The 22,388-nt window shown below is 33.4% G+C and overlaps 1 protein-coding gene across 1 annotated transcript in view; it reads right to left on the minus strand.

Moving 5' to 3' along the window:
• Positions 1 to 1,343: 1,343 nt before the first annotated feature.
• The window catches only part of LOC106059226 (carboxypeptidase D-like), a 36,770-nt gene continuing 15,725 nt past the window's right edge, over positions 1,344 to 22,388 (minus strand). Inside the window, exons 15-28 of the mRNA XM_056005643.1 lie at positions 22,045 to 22,133; positions 21,233 to 21,449; positions 19,555 to 19,663; positions 18,054 to 18,200; positions 17,137 to 17,308; positions 16,023 to 16,212; positions 15,226 to 15,361; positions 13,600 to 13,740; positions 12,794 to 12,859; positions 12,335 to 12,399; positions 10,880 to 11,011; positions 9,580 to 9,768; positions 7,599 to 7,704; positions 1,344 to 6,177 (exon numbers count right to left, since the gene is read on the minus strand). Coding sequence (XP_055861618.1) covers positions 5,903 to 6,177; positions 7,599 to 7,704; positions 9,580 to 9,768; positions 10,880 to 11,011; positions 12,335 to 12,399; positions 12,794 to 12,859; positions 13,600 to 13,740; positions 15,226 to 15,361; positions 16,023 to 16,212; positions 17,137 to 17,308; positions 18,054 to 18,200; positions 19,555 to 19,663; positions 21,233 to 21,449; positions 22,045 to 22,133 — 2,034 coding nt within the window. The 3' untranslated portion in view covers positions 1,344 to 5,902. The remainder of the gene's footprint in view (positions 6,178 to 7,598; positions 7,705 to 9,579; positions 9,769 to 10,879; positions 11,012 to 12,334; positions 12,400 to 12,793; positions 12,860 to 13,599; positions 13,741 to 15,225; positions 15,362 to 16,022; positions 16,213 to 17,136; positions 17,309 to 18,053; positions 18,201 to 19,554; positions 19,664 to 21,232; positions 21,450 to 22,044; positions 22,134 to 22,388) is intronic.

Raw genomic sequence — 22,388 nt, forward strand, 5'->3', positions numbered from 1 at the left:
TAAAAATATATTATGGTCAGTTTATTATTGTCAAACAAAAACATGTCTAACTGAAGTATATGTCATGTCGCAGTAAATAAAACAGCTATAAAGCAACAGCTCGAGTCAATTCATATAATAGACGAAGGATAAAGAGCAATATATACTGAATGTAACATTTCAAGAATAATAATTGTAGCTTTTTTATAGCGCTAATTTCATGCTAAGAGCGCTATGGTTGAATCATCACTAAAAACCTAATGGAAGGGGGTATCTGGGAGAAGGCCTTCCGTGCTGCCTGTAGGCGCTCAGCAAACACAACTCTGCTCGAGTCGGGTGTCGAACCACGAGCCCCCTTCATAGGTAGCCAAGACAAGCCAAGTTCAGGCGTACCTAACTTCTCGACCACGCTTCCCACAATCAATCCATTGCATTGCATACATGCTATACAGCATAGGCAAAAAAAACTTTTTAAAGCCATTTATAGTCTGATGAGAGATACTCAATTAACTTATTAAAAGTAATTTTCTCTTGCAAGAAACAAGTGGACTTTTTTTTTCCTATACATACTATGCATTCATGTGAAATAAGTTGTTAAAATAGTCTTTAGTCACACTGGGTCAAACTGGAATTACAACCTCCCCCCCCCCCCGAAAAAAACAGTTATGGTTCAAAATGTTTCCTTTTTAATATGCTCCAGTTCCTATAATCCTCCCCTGCACATTTGTTTCCATACAACAACCAAAACTATTTCCTAAAATGTTTTGATATATTTACATTATAATTATACGCAATCTTTTATTCCTGTAGATAAACTTTATGCATGAAAATTTCACTTGAAATAAAGTTTGTGCCTTCTCGTAAAAACAAACTGACTTATGAAAATAATAGAACAGGTGCGCCCTGAACTGTCACCTTGATGGTCCATGAGGTTTGGGTCCCACATTCAGAAGCCACCTACAATACCATAGCCGCTTACAAATAACAAGAATGGCATTTTAAATTTCAGGATCTAAAGGCTGCCTCTGAATCCACCCAGCTCTAATGGATACCTGAAATTTGGTTGGGGAAAAGTAAAGGCGGTTGGGCGTTGTGCTGGCCACATCACACCCTTGTTAACCGTGTGCCACAGAAATAGATGACTTTTACATCACCTGCCCCATAGAGTGCAAGGTCTGAATTTAATTTAATTTAAAAAAGAAATATTAAACTAGAAGTAATATTCAACTTTAATTAAACGAGCAATTCCTGGTTCTATGATTTTATAACAATCATAATGTGAAATTCATTGCCTACTGTAGCACGTTGTACAAGTAACACACCAAACATACTGGCATGAGATGAGTCAACAGAAAACAAGTTGCTTCTTTACAAGTACTCTTCTATTTAACATGGGTGTGAACCAAAAACAAATATTTGTATGTGCAGGGTGTCTAGTGATACCATATACCATTACCATACAGTTATCATGATTAGTTTGAAAAAAAAACAAAACAAATGGGTACCTTCAAATAATGACAGTAGAAACAAAATGCACTAGTAAACAAACATTACAGGAATTGATTGGAACCTTAAACACTGATAGGAAATTAAAGCAAGAAATTAATTAGTAAAAAAATTATTAAATACAATTAAGTACCCATTAAAAGAGTGCACACAAAACTGGCCAATTACATTAACCCAGAGATCAAATCAAAAGATCAAAATTTAAAAAAAAAAAATTCAATAGCAATATTAAAAACAGAAAACTCAGAATAAATATGTTTTTACTCAATTAAGGTAATCAAAAAGACAAAAAAAAAAAAAAGAAAACAAAAAACATCTCATCGATAAACCACAACAAAATCACAAGCCAACAGTCAAACCCCAAAAAGTGAATTTAAATATTTTAATCATGTACATGTACATAAAAAAATGATCAATTAATATTAATTTGGGTTAGGTAATTATGATTATTTAATATACAAACATATTAATATGTTCCTTTTCCAGTAGAGTATCAGTGGCTCTCAACATGAAACAAGTGTCATCAAATTATTGTCTTATTTCTACACACATCAGTGGAGCAAGTGGGTGGTTTCTTAATGAACCTAAAAGTCTTGAAGCTGAGCAAAAAAATATTTTCAATGTAGCAAAACAATTACTATAAGACTATACAGAAAATATGCAAATCTATAATATAAAGATTCTTACAAGAGAAAGGAGAATGAATACTCATCTTCTTTCTCCACTAACTACCCTTAGAAGTTAACTTTAATGTATCTGATTTGAACCTCAAAAGAAGTTCACTTTACCCTGACATGAACAGACCAGGGTTCAATTCCATGTTTTAGTATTTGTGCAGGTGAAGGAAAAAAACAGACAAAAACCAAACAACTATATTTTCATATTATTGGCCACATTAAAAGCAGCTACCTTTACTATCAGATGTACCTTTTGAAACCAGGAAGAAGTACTAGCTCTGCATTGACCTGTTATCATGAACAAACTCAAAAGACCAATATTCTAAGATAGCAGTCCCCTCATAGTTGTAACATATTTAGAAAACCCTAGAAGCACTATCAACTCAATAAACTCTGATTCACAATAGCCAAGAGTTTGAGTCAGATCAGGAGTCAAGTCAGTAGGCATTTAGCATAGCATTATAGCATAACAATAAAAATCAACACACTCACACACAGAGGGGTACATTATATACACATCCAGATATCAACACACAGTATCTTTAATAGTTCTGACATTAGTCTAAATGTAATATCACATGAACAGATCAAAAGGGCTTAAAGTTTCAATAATGCTGAAATCGTTTTTTTCACATCTTTTAGGAATCTTATAATGGAACTCAGAGAAACAAAAACAGTAGCTAGTAAGACCTGCCCAAAGCATTTCGCTTACAATGGAGTAAAAAAAATAGGAAGAAATATTCTATGGTCACAGCAGCCCAAATAAGGATGTAAACTAGCTGTGCTTGGCTACAGAAGTATCATAGGAATTGGGTCAGTAGGTCACAAGGTCATCTGTAAGCATTAATTCTACTTCTACAGAATGAGCCAAGGAAAGGATTGGTACTCTTCAGAAAAATAAAAACTGAGTTACAGATTATTACAGGAAACAAAACAGAAACTAAAAGTAATAAACTGTAACAAATCTAGGGCCAAAACTCAATGAAGGATCAAGGTGAAGAGATGAGTCATGTTAATTGTGTTGACAACAGAAGAGAAATGATTACACAAACATAAATGTTTATGTTGGCTAGGCATTTATTTAGATCTGGCCTGCAGGGCTCACTGTTGCCACCTGTGTCTTAATGTTCCTACAGAGTTCCCTAGCTTGTCACTAATACAGGGTCAAAGTACAATGTTTATATAACCTAACAGGAATGTCTTCCACTAACAGGAACAACCCTTTCCAGTTTCCTTACAAGACTTCCTTCTGACCAGACAACCTACACTGCTCCTCACCTGCTGACCACACTGGCAGTGATTCCTTCTAGAACTCAGACGGTTCTAACCTATCTGTAGTTCTGTTTCTCCATCTACTTGTATGGAATCAACAGTCAACCATTTTGTTTCAACCCTCTTTCACCACTGGTGCACGCCACATGCTTCAGCGTAGGAGCAGAGTTAAAATAACATAAATATACATTTATAGTATTTATTTTAGGATTAGAAACTCTTGGCCTGATTATTGAAGTCATTTGAGAGAGATCATAGTACAACCAAGCAAAAACAAAACAAAAGACAGACAAAAAAAAATTATCAAATAAAAACTAATAATAATTAGACTCCTAAAGATTAATGAAGAGTACAGTATTTCTTTCACGTGGGCATGCAGACCCAGCTGCGATCTACATATTTTGCCACAACCAGAGCTGACATAGCTGCTGATTTAGGTTCTCTATTTGTCATCTACGTCTGTCCTCAGTAGATGATTTTAAGAAACTAATATTGCTATAATAAGCTGCCCAACCCATATTGCAAAATTTGTTGAGCTACCAAGTTTTAGTTGATAATTCAAACTAAAATGTCAAAATATATCTACTACATATTATGATCTGTTCTAAAATGAACTAGAGAACTTAAAATGATTTTTTCTTAGGTTCATTCAAATAAAGTAACAATAGAAGAGTAACACATCTTACATTTTATAAGTTGAATGTGAAGAAAAAAAGGATAACTCTATTAATGTAAATAGCAAGATTAAAAAAAAAATTGATATGTCGCATTTTAGAACAAATTATTTCCTCAGATAAATATAAAACTAGTTTTATCTCTGTCCTGCTGAACTGAACAGAAAGTCTCTAGGGCCAAGAAAGACAGAGAAATGAGTGATCTTCAACAGTTTTGATTGAAAGTCTTACTGGACAATGAAAAAAAAAAATTTATTTTGTAATATTTTGATTTTGTTTAACCAAGACATCAAGATAGTGGATCTTGACATATTGCTTCATAAAAGTCACAATTGTGTTGAGCTAACTATTAAAACAGTGCCAAGCAACTAGCACGTTGGAAGTTGCTTTAACCAAAGTATTGTATATTATGCAGATATTACCAAAGCAAGATATATGTAACAAGAAACAGTCTGCCTCTAAATCCTGGTAGCACATTGCATGAAGATACATGAAGCTGCTAAAATATGTTACTAGAATATGTAGAGACAAGACCATAAACATTTTAAAATATTTAAAAAATCTTAATTACACTTAAAAACTTCAAGATAATAACATTATTATTATTGCTTATTTTTGTCATTATGAAAACAATTGTTTTACATTGGTTTCAACAGGATAGTTGTAAAATAATTATACATGTACTTCAAACAGGTTGTGGGACCAAAAAACAAACAAACATGTTGTTAAAAACTCTGGAAAACTCTGCTTCAAAAGACAGAAATGTAAATTGTAAGTTAGCTTTTTATAAGGGCAACATTTAGTAAGGTTTGACAAAGTGCATGAGTACTTGGAGGCTAGGCTTGAAACATTACTGGAATGGTACTGAATCCACAATACTGCTTTCAACAAGAGGACAACATTGAATGACTTAATAGACAATGGGGGAGACAATGTTCAATGACTAACTAGACCATGAGGGAAATGACAAAACAGGGAAAGGTGACATTAAATGACTAATTAACCAAATGGGGAGATTAACATGGAGTGTAATATTAGAATACTTTAATCCCTGTCACATCTCATGTCATTGATTTAAATCAGCTTTTATTCTCCTTGACAAAACATATTAAAAGAAAGATGAAGGTTGTTGGTCTCTGGTGGAATGCTGTTATCATGATAGGAATAAGGAGTGTATGGCACTTGAGCTTGGAGAGGTACAAGACACAACCATGGGTCAATTAGGCAAATCTAGTGTTAGAGATTCATGGGCTTTAACAATAATACATCCTAGTATCTCACATTTACATGCTAGAGCAAATCAGACACATGACTCAAATACACAAAGGAGGATAGAATTCCATTTTCAAACTTTGGTCTCCTATCAATTATCAGAAGTGACAATAATTAGCAATTACAAAACTGGGGCAAATACCCAAATCTAAAATCAAAAGTAGTTTTTGATTTTTGTTATTTATATAAAATTAATGCCTAGTTGCCTTTGCTTTCCCTTGACAAAGTAAGGGATATCCCAAGGGATAACAGCCCATGCATAGGTATAAACTGATTAAACAGCATTCAAGATTTTTTACCATGTGAAACTATGATCCCAAGGCTTAACAACATAACATTGATGGAAGGACTATTGAATGCTGCATATTGGTCAGTATAGAATTCACTGGCATATAAAAGAATACATTTACCCCTCTCACAGTTATTATGAAAATTACATTTTTTTTAAAAATATTTTCCAGTTCAATTTTTAAACTTGTTGTTGTTTTGACAAAATCCTATTTCAAATCATCAAGGTTGAGATCAATTTTTTCCGATGAGGCCTCGCTCATATATACTGTGCTCATCTTCATCATCAGAGGCGTCATCGTGGTACTCATTCACAGTATGGGACCCATTGCTGCTCTTCATTGGGTACATATCTCCGCCATGCACAATATCATTCAGGTCGTCACTGTCATTGTCATCATCATGGCTGCTCAGCTGCCTGAATCCCAAAGAGTCATACTGCATGGGGCCGTTCTTCTTCAGACACATGACCGCAGTGATGAACATCAGAGCCAAAAGTAGGACACACACTACAGGGAGGTAATAAAAAATCAATTTGAATTTATATTGTTTCTAAAATTCTCATAAAACTTGCAAAGATCTCTTTCATAAGGTTTGATGATACATCCAGCAATGTTCCTGGACAAACTGAGCAGTATGTTTTTTTTATATACAATTTGATGAAACTATAAAAAATTATGTGGCATCCCTCCCCCCCCCCCCAACAAAGCTTATTATGGCAACTGAGCTGCTGTTTATGTTACCAATATCTTAAGCCATGCAAGCCATGTTCTATTTTACTGTGGTGAGTAACATAAGGACTAGCAATGTGTAAGTAAAAACTAGATATGTCAACTTGATAAGGACTATGTGGTAGCTAGAACCACAGTCTTCACAGTCAATGATTCATTTAATTAGTTTGATCATTTCTACATCTCAACATATGTTGTTGTTTTTTTCTAAATTGTAAATAAATATTCTGTCTTTGTCAATCTGATGCTATAGCTACTGAACCATATTTTAAATAAACAAGCAAAAGAAAAAAAGATAACTTTTTAGAAAAAAAGCTTATCTAAGGGAAAGAAAGGCTAATTATAGCAAATCTGAAAATAGCAGGGTTTAGTTCCTTTTCTGACATATAAAGCAAAATTAATTAATTAATTAATACTAATTGATTAACTAATTGGTTAATTTTTAGATTGATTTGTGTCTTGTCATCGACTATGATTAAATATTCAAAATTTCAACTAGATCTGTGTTTGGCAATAGGGAGAAAAAAGTGTCAAAACGTTAAATAGCATCTATTCCCTTTATTTAGACATCAAACAAAAAAAATAATTATCTTCAATAATTAATTAACTAATTGATTTTATTGATTCATGTCTTGTCATGTTCAATGAATAATTGTGCAAAGTTTCAACTTTTTCCAAGAATGGGGAATGGGAGAAAAAATATTCTTAAACTTTTTACAAGACAGACAGATTGAGTGAGTTGATAAAGGAATTAGAAATAAATGTTTTCTTTTTTCTGCTTCACTTTGTATATAAATATTAAAATCAGCAATAAAAGGGTTTAAAAAAACAAAAATGGGGGGACCCATTTACCATAATTTTAAACTTATTAATCCACAAGTAATAAAGTAAAAGCCCTAGTGTGTGACATATCATTTAAAGTACTGAAAGACTAAAGTGAATTGAGATTTAATAATTGTAGATATTTTGATGTGAAGACAACCCAGTTCAAAAAGATTAGCTGCTGAAGACTTCTGTCCAAGCCTTCAACTCTAAAAAAAATTCTAAGTTTGTGACACTGTTCAACCCAGAATCTGACCTCCTTCAAATAAAACCAAATTTAAATAGAATGATGATTTACAGATTTTTTTTACCAGTGATTCTGAGACTTACTGATTCTGAGACTTACTGATTACAAAGTAAACAAACGAACAACTCACCAATGATTGTAATGGACAACATCGGAGACATTCCCAGGAACCAAGTGCTGACACTCATGTCAATGGTCAGATCTTTGGCTTTAGATCCACGTAGAACAACGTATGGCTGCAGAGCAGTAAAGACAGTAAAGAATAGATACAATGTTCTAAAACATGGCAGTAATACAATATGCACCAAAATACAGCCGCATTATCCCACACCAACATTTGTAAAAGGAAAGACTAAACATTACTGAAGAGAGCTGCCCAGTTTGAGTACTCTAGGGAGGTAAGCCTATATATAAATTCATTTGTGTTGAAAGCAAGGATTTTAGAAAATTATAATTGTGTAATGTATAATAAGTGGCAAAATATGTAGGTTAAGCTAGGTTTGTGTAGCCATGTGATATACTGAAACCCTCATGAATCCTAATATATATATTTTTTTTAATTTATCGATTTTCATTTATTTTTTTATTTTGTTATTTATTATTATTTATATATACAGCTGTAGCTCTAATAAATCTCTTTCAAAGTCCATCTAGTATCAAACAGAGGTCATCAGTTTCTTGTTATTTTTAAGATATATGTAATACTAGCCTGACATTACCCGCGGCCTGCGGGTCTAAGTTTGTGTTTACTAATCTAGTGGATTGGATTTAGATGTATGTTAAACTTAGCTAATGATCCTTTCACGTTATTTCTCTTTCGCTACGAAAATAAAATTAGTTTTGCGAAAATGGGTTTACCCGAAGCAGATACATTCATATGTATTAAAAATGAAAAGAGCGATAGATTTGTTAAATGAATGGGATTATAAAGTGAATAATTAAACGAAATAATTTTTAGTACGCGATTCATGAATGAATATAGATCTAGGCCTATCTCAACTCGGCTTCGCAGCTTTTGTAAACGAATGTAGTCTCTTAAAAATAATGCTTTAGAAAACCAAATTTGAATGTTTATTTGATCAAAATATGTAATGAAAGGACTATAATTAGTATGTTCATGTGTTAAAGTATAAAACTATCTGTGCAAAGAAAAGTTTTATCATCTTAGAGTTGAATTAGAGTTTTAGATCTAGGGATGGGATATTAAAGTACACAATTAAACGAATTAATTTTTAGTACGCGATTCATTACGGTATTGTCTAATGAAAGAATGTTCGTCAGGAAATCTATAGTTACATATATAAGGAGCTAATAAATGTAAAAAATGCTTTTGAAACACAAAATTGAAGGTTAATTTTATTATATAATGAAATCAAAGGATCTTCTTTTGTATTTTCATGTGTCAAAGTAAAAAACTATCTGCGCAAAGTGTATTTCTTAAAATTAGATCTAGGTCTAAATCCTTTCGATCTTTTCTCATGTCAACATTGTAGACATGGCCTAGATCCATAAAATACTATAGCTTTAATAGAGTCGGACAACTTTATTTTTTTTTAGGGTCTTAAGTTTGTTTTAGGGCTACGATACATACACTAAGGTCTAAGTTGGTACCCAAGAAACATTCCTGCCAAGTTTTATCAAGATTGGTTAAGCAGTTTTCATGTCTATAAGTAACATACATACACCTCACATTCTACTTTATAGTATAGATTATTTTAACAGAAAAAAGATTTTTTATTGTAAAACTAGATTTGTTTTCATTTCTAGTGCAATGTTTACTACAGCCAATCAAGAGACATTTTTTTTTTGTTTCATCAATGCAAAAAAAAATGAGCAAATATCATTTAAGGTCATATCATCATTTATTATCTTTACTTTCCTCATGGACCATAGGGCCTGAGTAAAAAAAAACTTTCCATGATCTCTTGCTCATTTTTTAATGGCTTCCCAGCTCTTTTCTGTCATATAAACCAGAGTGATTGTAGAAAAATGAGGCCTAAAAATGTTTGAATAAATTATTCCTTGATTCAGAGAGCCCTAACAAGCTTATGAAAAAAACAAAAAAAAAAACCTTCAATTAGTAAATTAAATGATAAAACTGACAAACTTACAACTTTAGCATCCACATAGCCACTGAGAAATGTCTTAAACTCATACGTCCCTGCAGGCAGGTAGAAAACAAACTGACCCTTGCTGTTGGTTATCTGAGAATAGCCAGATGGGTGAACCTCCACTTGGACACCAGAGAGAGGCTTGCGACTATCTGCTTCAACCACCTGCCCAACAACACCTATTCTAGCCTGTGGCAAACAAAAAGTATAACCTATCATTCATCCCATCAGTAATTGTGCTTGAAGATTAAGACTTTCAAAAAATCTACTTTGAAGAAAGAAAAAAAAAAGTATTATTTTTGACCTTGCGATCCTATGGGGCACATGATGAAAAGGGAATCTGTTTTTTTAGCCAACAGTTCAAGAGGGTGTCAAGTGGCCAGCACAATGACCAACCACCTTTACTAATGTCAGATACCCTATAAAATTGAGTGGACTAGGGGGCGCTCTGAAAAGTTAGAAAATTCAAAATGCCAAGCTTCATCAGGATTTGAACCCAAAACCATCTTACCACTCAGCCACCAAGATCCCACTTTGAAGAAGTAAATATAAGCAAACTCTATTATTGTAACAAAGTGTCCGCCCCATAACCTTAAATAAAGTAAAAAATTTTCAATGAAATAGCTTTAAGGATCTAAGACTATTGTAAGTATACATTACCATTGAAAAGTACCAGAAGAAAACATAAAGTTATAAAGAATTGAGCAAATAAAATTTGAAGTGATTATTTTTTCAACTTAACATTGAAATGCTGAAAGCTATTACTAAATAGAAAAATAGGTAAAAAAAAAGGATGCAATTTTATAATTAATTATATGATTATAATCAATTATATGATTAAGGTTATGTGCAACTTAAGGGTTTAAGAAATATCGCGATAAAATACATTAAAGTAATTCTTAACAAAAACATAGTTTTGATTTATAAATATATCAAGTTATAAACTTAAAATCTCCTTATACTTTATACAGATGATTTCAATAAAGCATACCACATCTAAAACCATCTATTTAGGTCTTAATTATGTCTTAATAGATGGCTGATACAATTAAGCAAATAAATGTAGACTTATATATTTTTTGGTACTTAGGGAATTGATCTGAATAAGCAGTTGATCCACTTTAAAAGATTTAACTGTGGTTCACTATATTTTTTTTAAATTCATTATAAATCTACAGCATTAAACTGTTATAGTTCAATAAAAGCTGAGAATCAAATGCTTTCCTTTTTTTTTTTCAAGTTATCACAGTTACATATCTCCCTGAACACTTCAATGACACTAAACTGTATAGAAACTAACCTCTCTAATGAGTGACATGAAGGACTCTTTCATTTGTAGCCACGTCTGCTTGAGCTGGTTGGGTGGGGGGTATCTGCAACATCCAGTGTTCACTTCTATACCAGCTCGGTGTAGGTAATAGTAGGCATGGCTCTAGAACAGAAATCACTTTTTTTTAACTAAAACAAAAAGGCATACAAAAAGATGGTTGTACAGAATCAATACAAAGACAGTGATGGACATAGATGAGATAGAGATGAGGTAGTCACAGATGAGGTAGTCACAGATAGAATTAGAGACAGAGACAAACTGAGGTAGAGAGAGAGTAATTATGATGTTTAAAAGTTACACACTATGCCACATCTCACTCTATTTAAATTTTAGAGGGCAGATTCATTTGCAAGAATTCACCTTCACCTATCCCTTAGTCTTTTGGACCGTTGGTACACAACACAAGATCTGTCCACCTTCTTTCTCTATTCCTCTCTTGTCTTTTGCCCTGGATAGAACCTCTTTCAATGGCAGGCCCATCCATTCTTTCATATTGTCTTCCTATAGCTTTCTCTATCTGCCTCTTCTTTTTCCTGATAATTTTCCCTGAAAGAACGTCTTGCAAGCCCCAAAGACCTTGTAATATAACCATAGATTTTTATTTTCCCTTTTTTTAATTAAAAGGTCATCATGGGGCCCAATCACTGTAGTAACCCTGTCTCTAGTCTCTAGGTTTGTGATGCGGTCTTTAAATGTGATACCTAGGATCCTTCTATAGCATCTCAATTACATTGCTAGGATCCTCCTCTCTAACTATGCAGTCAGCGTCTAATACTTGCAAGCATATAAGAATGTGGTCATGACCAGGGAGCACATCAATCTGAGTTTGGTGTCGAGGCTATGCCTTTGTCTTTCCATATTGTTTTGAGTTTAGCAAGAATTAGAAGAAAAAGAAAGAGCTGAATAGTTCCTGCCAAATACAGATTGGTCCAGCATAATATTCAACTTTCCGAAAGCTTCACATTCATACAAGACTTTATTTCAAGATCTTCTAATGCTCAATAGTTTACAGGACTAGCAAAGCTTTTCCTACAAGGAAGAGAAACTAATAACATCAAGGAATGAGAGAGCCTCTGACTAGATAAAATTGCTAAAGATGGCAGGACTCTAGAATGAAAGAAAATGCTTGCTAATCACTTTGGTAGCCTTATCATCAAGCAACGGTGAAGTTTTGGAAAATGAAAGTGTCTGAGTTGATATTTAATAACATCAAGGAATGAGAGAGCCTCTGACTAGATAAAATTGCTAAAGATGGCAGGACTCTAGAATGAAAGAAAATGCTTGCTAATCACTTTGGTACCCTTATCATCAAGCAACGGTGAAGTTTTGGAAAATGAAAGTGTCTGAGTTGATATTTAAATGTACATTTTAAAAAAAAAAGACATTACAATGATTGAGAACAAATTCAGCCTCCAAGTCACTCACCAGTAAACTTCCACGGTGATCAAAAAATTGTTGGTGGGAAACAACAGGAGAAGACAGCTCTTGGCCTGAAACAGAAAGTATTTTATATTACATCAACGATATAAGTATGAAATGTGGGCAACTTGAACTTTGACATTTCCCAGATTTAATTAAGAACTTCATGCTCATCTGATTTACTTGAAACTTTGCTTTAAGATTGATTATTTTGCAGACTATTTCCATGTAGTAATTTTGTTTTAAAATTTCCTTTCCTCCCCATTTTGAAAATAATCTTTGTATTTTTTGTTATTACATTTCAATTCAACAAATGCTAGATTCTAAAATTAATAAGAAAGGAAAAAAGAAAATATATAGCAAATTCAGGCTTCTAAACTAGAAAAAGAGTAGACTCTAGATACCCTGGCTTAATATCATTGGCTAGATTTTTTAAAATGAAAAAAAAGCACAACATAAACTTACCAATCTGACCACAACCTAATTTATCTGTAGGCTTCCATCCTCCATTAACAAAAGCATCAGCCAGATCTGAGATAGAAATACAGAGGAAATAGTCAAAATCCTTGAGAGAAAATAATCAATTATGCATTTTTGAACAACTTTTTTTTTGTCGCACCTTAAGATGACAAACAACAATCTCAAAACAAAAATTGTGTCATGGTTGATGTTATGGTTGATGTTTGGTGGTGAAGGTAAAATAACTCCCTCTCCCCTTCATTCTCTTCAATTGTGAGGTTACATATCATAATGCTACTTTAACATGACATACCTATGACCATAATGCTAATTTAACATGACATACCTATGAAGATAATGCTAATTTAACATGACATACCTATGACCATAATGCTAATTTAACATGACATACCTATGAAGATAATGCTAATTTAACATGACATACCTATGATGATAATGCTAATTTAACATGACATACCTAAGAAGATAATGCTAATTTAACATGACATACCTATGACTGTTTTAAAAAAAACATGGGGGGTTAAATGATGTGAAGCTTATCTGTTTCTATGAAAGTAAAGTAAAGTTGCCCTATCAGACCTTCCAATCTATAGGGCAGATGATGTAAAGGTTAGCTGTTTCTGTGGCCAATGGTTAACAAGGGTGGCATGTGGCCCCAACATAAGTAAGGTACCCAATAGAGGCGTCTTCAAGATCATTAATGAAATCCAAGTCTTCACTAACATTTAAACTCAACAGTACACATTTTTCTTTTACTTAGTAAAATTAAGATTTCAAAAGATCAGTGTCACCTTTATCAGAGGGCCCAAAATATGAGATGAGATTGCTCCCACTAGCTACATTGACTACAATGGGTGTGCTGCTCAACGCAATAGCTTTCTTTAAGGCCTTGGTTTCCAGTTGCTCCTCGTTGGATTTGTAATCATCGTCATCTGTAACATTCATTCAAAAAAATAAAAACATGAACAGACTGACACTTAAGCACACGAAACAAAATACCAAGATTTAAATAACATGAAAATAATACCATGACACGCACACCAATTGTTTTGCTGATAAATCAAAAACATAATTTAATGTAGCATTAAAACATTAAATCACACATACAGAATGCTTGACATTGTGTCGACTTGTTAAACCAGGTCAAGACAGGGGTAAATGTTGATCAGCAAGACCTTAAACACATGTTTTCTTTTTTGTCAGCAAATGAGCTGGTCAATAACAAAAAAATATTCAAAAAATGTTTGAAGTAAAAAGTTCCATTTCAGATTTGTGGCCTTTAGGGTAGATGATGTAGAGATCATCTGTTTCTGTGGCCTACAGTTAACAAGGGTGTCAGTCAAGTGGCAAGCCCAATGACCAACCATCTTTACTTTTCACCAATTAATGTCAGGTACCCATTAGAGCTGGGTGGACTCAGAGGCGCCCGAAGATCCCGAAATTAAAAATCCCAGTCTTTACCAGGATTTGAACCCCCAGTCCCTTGTTTAAAGTAAGGGTCAAGAATAACATGTGAGACTACAAAAGGAAAACAAGGCAAAATATATGGATATCAATGTGAAATATAGGCTGGGAGGCATAATCTGATTGACTGTGGTAGTAAGGATCATGAGTTCAAATCTTCACTGAGGCTAAAAAATGTCTTTTATTCAAGATCTATCTCAAGCTAAGTTATATTCATTGAACACCTCAGAAATACTCCTCCTCCAGTCCTCCATATGTAGTGGAGAGAGGAGAAAACCTGGCATCAGATACATAGAGAATAAAGACTGCACTACAATCTTTTGAAAAACAATTTAAAAAAGCTGACAAAGGGTGAACTTTATTCTCTCCCCACACCCTAAGCAAATTACTTTATCAATAACAAATGTGGAAACATAATCACAACAGGTTCGTTCAATAGAATACTCTTCTTGTGATTAGATAAGTAGATAACCAGCAGTTTTAATTTTTTTTAATTTTGTTTAAGAGTAGCTTTCCATGTCTCCTTCAGAACAAGATGATAAACTCTCAAAAAGCCAGATCTACAGTGTACATATCTACAGAGTTTTTTCTGTCAATACCACAGTGTAAAAGGTTTATCAGTAGAAGAACCAATAAAGATTGAAAGTACCGTATCTAAATTTTTTTCTACTTAAATTTAATTGGTTTTTCTTTTAATTAAACAATAATAATTTTTATATGGATTTTATTTTTATGATTTATTTTTTTTTTAGCGTTTTCTTGTTTTGCTCAAGAGTTTGAAATGACTTTTTACTTTTAAAAGCAGAAATAAAAGCTACTTGCTTCAAACCAAATGAAAGTTTACAAATTTAGACAATAATTTGTGTGTTGAATGCAGTTTTTAAGAAGTTAATTCATTAATTTTCTAACAAAATTAAGCACACATGCTATTTTTTATGGTTAAAAGTACTCACTAAGGAAATTGTTATCCAGATCAATATTCAATGAATTGTTGTGGCCGAGACCTTTTTCACAAGTATTAACAGTAGCAAACCTGGAACCATCAACATTCAAAGCTGGAACCATGTAAATTTCAAACTCACTCAACATCTGAAACCATAAAGAAAGCAGCAGGGCATTATTAGCTTTTCAGATTTCTGCGAAGAATTGATTTAAATCTACTTATACGTGACAATAAGCATTTTTGTAAAACTTAAATAGAAAAAAAACAACTTTGAAATTGTACAACTACATCAATCATTCTGGAGAAAATAATGATATAAACTTTGAAATAGTTTAAACTTAACAGTTTTTACATTTATAATTAACGTCAAGGTCTTTGTTTGTATGTGTGATTTTCTTTAAGGAATAAGTTCTTTATAAAAAAAAAAAAGGAGTTTGAATATGAACTTGACTGACAGAAGACAATACAAACACTAAAGAGTTTCTCCTTGCAGGGGCTACTAAATCAAGACAAATCGTCATAGTAGGCCTGAACACTGACCTGTGAGGTGGCAACTTGTGGTCAGTGGAGACCAATAGCTCATTTCAACTGACCACACATTGCCACATCACAGGTCTTGGCTAAATACACAATGAACAAAATCTGTTAAGATCTATTGCATTACATCATTATAAAGAAAAATTAAGCGTTTTCAGAAAGTAATTAAAATAAATAAAGTGTAGCTCTGTCTGGCCATCCAGTGTAAGAGTTATTGTAAGCATACATTTCAAGCAGCTGTTCAGAAACCCTAAACATTCCACATTTTACCTTTTTAGTGTAGTCATCAGTTTTATACAGCTGACATAAGTACTGGGCCAGGCTTAGCAGCACTTCCCTTGAAGCCATGTCTTCGCCATGCATGTTGCCCACAAAAAGTATTTTAGACGTTGGATTGTTCTCAGGCTGCTTGCCTATTTGAAGCATCCAGATATCTGCATCAACTTTTGTCTTGCCAAGGCTGCAGGCAAAAAAAAAAAAATAATTAAAAAATGACATTCATGATCAATTTTTTTACACTGAATCAAAAAACTTTCATGGTATTCACCAATGAGAGCTGTTACAGCATTTCATGTCTTATTTCATTTAGATGATGAAATAAAGCTAAATAAATTAATCACCATCTCTAGTTCTTTTAAAAGCACAAATTGTGACCATGCAAGCAACAAGTCTTTATCTCTTTGATCACTTGAGATGTTGCAGAGAGAATTAGACAAAACTCATGACGTCTATAGTACCAAAATAAATGCACAAAAAAGTGTAAGATTTAAAATATCTCAACTAAATAAATAGAACTGAATATTTATTGTAAAAAAAAAATATTCAGTAGCTGTAAGTATAGTTAAAATTGACAAAAGGAACTTTGGGATGTCCGTGAGTCCACCTTGTGTAATGAGTACCTTTGTTGAGGAAGTAAAAAAAAGCATAGAGAGAGCTGGATGTGGTCAAGTATTTATTGCTCAGGATGTACCCCATGGTCATTAGAAGTATCCACAAAAGACTCCCACTGAATTACAGAATAACACAGACTGCAGGAATGTCTTATTTGTACACACATCTTTCAGTGATGAAGACTGACTAATTAAACAATTACAGCATTTTTATCAATCTTACAAATTTATATTGAGACACAAGACATATTAAGCTTTATTTTGGTTAAAGAACATCTCGTTATTTCAAAGTGCATTCATATTTTTAAATCCTAGACAAGTCCCTGAGTCAAATTAACTTTAGGATATAAATAATTTTGTGTTAAAGTCAACCAAGAAATAACTAGAAATTATTTCTTTTTTCTAGCCCTTCAACTTTAAGTTTGTTGTGATCACATTTAACCAGATGTATTTAAATTTAATCTCCAGGTGAACTGAGCAGCAGAGATACCCACCTGGTCAGATTGAAAGCACTGGAGCATTTGGTGGTCAGTTCCTTCAGATAAGCGGTCATGCTGTTGTAGTCATGGTAGTCCATATCCTGTGCCTCCTCCTTCTCCAACTTTACCCTCAGCACTGTTGGAGTGTTTTCAGTCACTAACACTGTCTTGGTGACTGACCTGTAACCTGTGTACATATTGAAGCATTTCTTGGATCACTTAGCCACCACAATGAGACCAGTAGTACTATACAACAGAAACACTAGCAACTATCTAAAGAAAGGAATAGAAAAATGATGTGTTGGGACAAATCACTGTCTCGACAAGTCTGAGAAGCAAATATCTCTTGTATGGAGAAGTGTGTACTATGCACAGCAATAGAATTTTGTCCAGGGCTTTTGGAAGAGAAGGTTTAAGCCATCACTCCCATGGAGCTATATGATGATGACAATACAATAGAAATTTAACTCATGTGGAGGCTTAATGGTAGTCTGTGAAGTGTTTAAAGGGCAACATAAGCTAAAACTATCAAACAGGAAATATATTTAGAATATCAATAGTTGATTTTCAGTAGTCCCTAGAACATTAAACTTTGTGAATAAGGCTTTTTTACCCATCATAAATACACCTTCATCAGCCAAACTTATAACACAATTTGAATGAAACAAAGTTAAATGAGTTCTACATATTAAAAATATGTAAAAGGTGCATAAAAAATCCATCACTCTAAAATTATTTGTATTCATTTTCTTCTAATCTCATTCAATTCATTTGTTATTTTGATTCACATGGACACACAAAACAGGTGAACTAAAATTCCACTGCAGTCAGTACTAAAATAAAAGTCCAAACTTTATACCATTCAAAAAGAAGCCCTAAATAAGTCAAGATTCACTCAATCGAGTTGAAATATTTTTTGTTCAAGTTTTTACCTTCAGCTTCAATGGTCACTGTGTGAAAAGCTTGGCTGGTCAGCCTGAAATAGGGGGACGTGACATTTTCTTTGGGCTTGCTGTCCAGCTGCATGAAGTAGTGACCAATGAGCTGATCTTCACTATCTGTGACTTGCAACTCAATGCCTACAGGACAATTGCAATGAAAGATTATCTCCTCAAAAAAAAATGTATAAAGAGAAAAGAAAACATGCATTTAAATTTAAGATGAGTGCATCTCTACAATAACTACTCTTTAAAAGCTTAACTAATTTACCATAACAGAAAACAAACGTGCACTACAATAAAAAAAAAAAAAGTCAAACCTCATTGATGTAAACCTTTATCAGTAATAACCCACCAGAGTTTTCTATATTTTTATATACTATATGATAGGGCTGCAGAGGCTGATTTGATCAGATACGAAGCTGATTGCATATTTTTTCTATGCTGGAAAGAACATTGATAGTAAGAATCTTCTGTAAGATTAAAATAGATCTATCAACACATACTAAAGAATGCTGACCATGTCCTTCAAGCCTTTAAACTGTACCAATTGACTAAGTCAAATCACTGATTGCTAATATCCTTTTTCCACAGACAACTCTATAGAGTACTGACTTGACATTGCCCAGTTCTTATCAAATGAACTGACTAGATATTAGACTCCTCTAAAGATCAGCATCAATGGCCAATGTGGGCTTTAAGAGATCCAGTCACAACCAGAGAAATCCCATGCCCAAATGGCACTTAGTGAGACTTTGATCAAGCATTGCAGGAGATTTGTAGGACATTCCAACAGAATGAAACACAGGCCCCAAGGATAGTATTACCATGGAGGCTGAGGAAAACATAAAAAGGAATGTCCTCATATATGTGCCGCACCTCCTTGGAAGATCTCAGTGCTGTGGACACCAGTTAGGAAAAGGCTGTAGACGGATTTCTATGAAGACAGGTTGTCGCCCAACTGAACTGCACAGGAGGATCTAAGTCTACGTAAATAAGTATAAAACTAGAGATGAGAAAGAAGTTTGACGTCCGCACCATTTATTTTTACCATCTCTGTAATCTAATTCTGTATCAACAGTGCCAACATCTGCCAAGTCAAATAAGTGGAGTCTTGACAATTTTGCTCAATGTAAATAAAATTCAAATCTTTGCAGCCCAAATCTCTATAAATAAAGGTATTGATAAACTATGTCCTTAAGACATTGAAATTTTAGAAAATAATTAGAAGGTCATTTCATAAAATATGATGATATATCACAGTTACTTTCTCTATCTTTAAATTTAGTCAAAACACAGCTTTGTGTATTTCTAATACTTGGCCTGCTCATAAAATTAAGTCACCAAATATATCCACTCAAGGTAATAATAACCCTAGTATTCAATGAAATCAAGTTTAAATAAAATGAGGTTTGACTGCACAGATCAATAAAATAAAGCCAAAAAAAATATATTATATAACTTCTATAGCAACTAATCTAAGCAAAGAACTAACCTTGGAGGGATTTTAACATAGCATTAAGAATCGCCTGCAGAGAACTAACCCAGATATCAGGAAGCTCTGATGAAGGGGGATATTTACAGCATGCAACATGAGCGTTCAGCTAAAGAGATATGTGACAGTTGTTCAATTAGTTCTCTTCTCACAGACACACAAGAAAAGCAAAACGTTAAGCATTACACATTTAGAGGACAATACAAAAAATAGAGAGAGCAGTAAATAAAGGAACGAAATTATCTAAATTTCAAAACAACAAACTAGTTCTATCACTGCTAAAAAAAAGTTCTCTGAAGAAGCTACTAAATCAACAGATGTAGTTACTATTTGTTTGTTGCTAAGCAAGTCAAGAATAAAGGACTCACATTTTCATTGGCATTATGAAAGTAAAATAGTTTGAATAAATAAGTTTTTTTACAATAAATTTTGTATTTATAACTTGTTTTTTTTAATAAGTGAATATTTAAGCCGATTAAATGTGATTTCTGATAAGTTTGAAGAAAACCTTGTATTTACTTTTAACAATCTTATTTGTAACCCCAAATATCACAAATTTCTTACACTCTTTTAATGACTTGTCTGCTAATTAAATCTGGCCTATTATAAATAATTACTGTCTTTGCATATTATAAATAATTACTGTCTTTTACAAACAAATAAATGAGCGATTAGATATTTGTAGTAACAATGTCTACAGTCTATTTAAAAAAAAAACTATATTAAATTTACATTTGTTTAAAGTAATTAAAGGCATTGTCAAAATATTTCCATTCAGTTTTTAAAAAATATCTATTAAGAAGACATTCTCATAAAAAAAAAAGAACCAAAAAATTATAAGGAGCAGTGAAACAAGGTCATTTCTGTAGCCATGCTTGCATCACATAAGGGAGTTGTACTGCCACAAAACAGAGTTGAAATATCACAAATGTTTGGGGTCAAGTGACAGGATGTGTGGCTGAGTGGCTTAAACCTGTTTGTCTACCCATCAAGTTAAAATCCAGATTTGAGCTGCATTGTGTTTGCTGAACCCCCTAAGGCAGCATTGTGTTTGCTGAGCCCCCTGAGGCAGCATTGTGTTTGCTGAGCCCCCTGAGGCAGCATTGTGTTTGCTGAGCCCCCTAAGGCAGCATTGTGTTTGCTGAGAACCCTAAGGCAGCATTGTGTTTGCTGAGAACCCTAAGGCAGTATAGAAAACTTTTCCCAGATACCTTCTCCAATCCCCCCTCCCCCAGGTTTAAAAAAGAGATTGGACCATAGCGTGCACAGAGCATGCATGAAAGATATGCAATATGAAAGTAACTTTTTTTTTAAAAAAAAAAGGACAAACAATAACTCTGCTTTTTTATATTTATAGCCGAGCACCAATATCCCATGCACAGTTATGATTTAAACTGTGAGCCTTCATGTAACAATGTAACGAAGGATTTTAAAACCAATGAAAAACAAAATCTCAGATTTCACAGAAATTCAAGCCTAAGAGCTCTGGTTAAGCAATCAAGTCTTTTACCATTCAGCCAACACATGTGATAAAAGCAACATAAACCCAACCCTTTCTTTCACTAACATGAATAATCTACATGCAATGGACTTTTCAAGATCAACAAATAGGTTACAGCTAAACTTCAGCCAAACAGATCAATAAGAAAGATGATGTGATGTCATCTAAAAGCCTTACCATAAGAGATTTATACATTGTATAGACTGTGTCTGCTAGGACTGGTATAGACCCTTTGATGTCTGAGCCATGGATGACACCAAAGTACTCACTTCCGCTGCAGGCCCCCTTTTGGAGGATGTCTGTCATGCCACTGGAGAAAGCATGGGCCAGTTCTTGCAGGATGTCTTCATCAGGGGTCATGTTGGTACTATCCACAACCATGTTGTGTGGTATGCTGTGAGGTCGAACAGACAATATTTTGAACTAACTCTATAGTTGAAATTTTCAGCAATCAGAAAATGTTAAGTAGTGTAGTCTATACTTGTAGTCTTCAATCTCTTTCTCTAAACAATAAACTAATAGTTTAAGTATGTGAGGACCAAGTGTTAAAGGTTCCAATCTCAGGATTTTAAGGGCACCTATGAGTCCATACAGCTCAAATGGGTACCTGACCTTAGTTGGGGAAAGTAAAGCTGGTTGGTGGTTGTGCTGGGCACATGACAACCCTTGTTAACAGAAGGCCATATAAACAGATTATCTTTCTTAGGAATGAGACCTACTCAAACATAATGTGGCAGTCAATTTTTTTTTTGCCAGTATTTACAAGTTAAATACTAGACAGAATACAATTATTTAAAAAAAAAAAAAAAAGATATGCCATTTTTATTTATTGAACAGAAATAGTGTTTCTGAATGTATGTTGCTAAACATTAATCTAATAATTAATAAATAATTGTTTGAGTTTGAGTGCAACAACTGATTTAAATACAGTTACACCATTTCTAATGTTTATTTATGTCTCAACATATACATGCTTAAACAATACTTACATGATATATTTGCCACCTGCGTCCACATTTAGAATAAAATCAAACCTGTGAACTGCTACAAGTGTCATAAGAGTCTCAATGACTGGGTTCTAAAAAGAAATCAGAATATTTAAAGATCAGTCACACAACACTTTGTGAATGTCTATTATTCCATATTATATTCAAGCCTGTGCAAGTCTAGAGTTTATGTTGACAAATCAGTCCTAACGGCTTCTCAATATATAGTATTTTCTATCAATATTCAATCAAAATATTAATCTATCATTCTATTCTCATTATAATGCAGAGTAACCAACATAAATTAATGCTAAGCTTATCAACCATAATCAATGTTACTATTCAAT

This window comes from Biomphalaria glabrata, chromosome 12, assembly GCF_947242115.1.
Source record: "Biomphalaria glabrata chromosome 12, xgBioGlab47.1, whole genome shotgun sequence".
Classification (NCBI taxonomy): domain Eukaryota; kingdom Metazoa; phylum Mollusca; class Gastropoda; family Planorbidae; genus Biomphalaria; species Biomphalaria glabrata.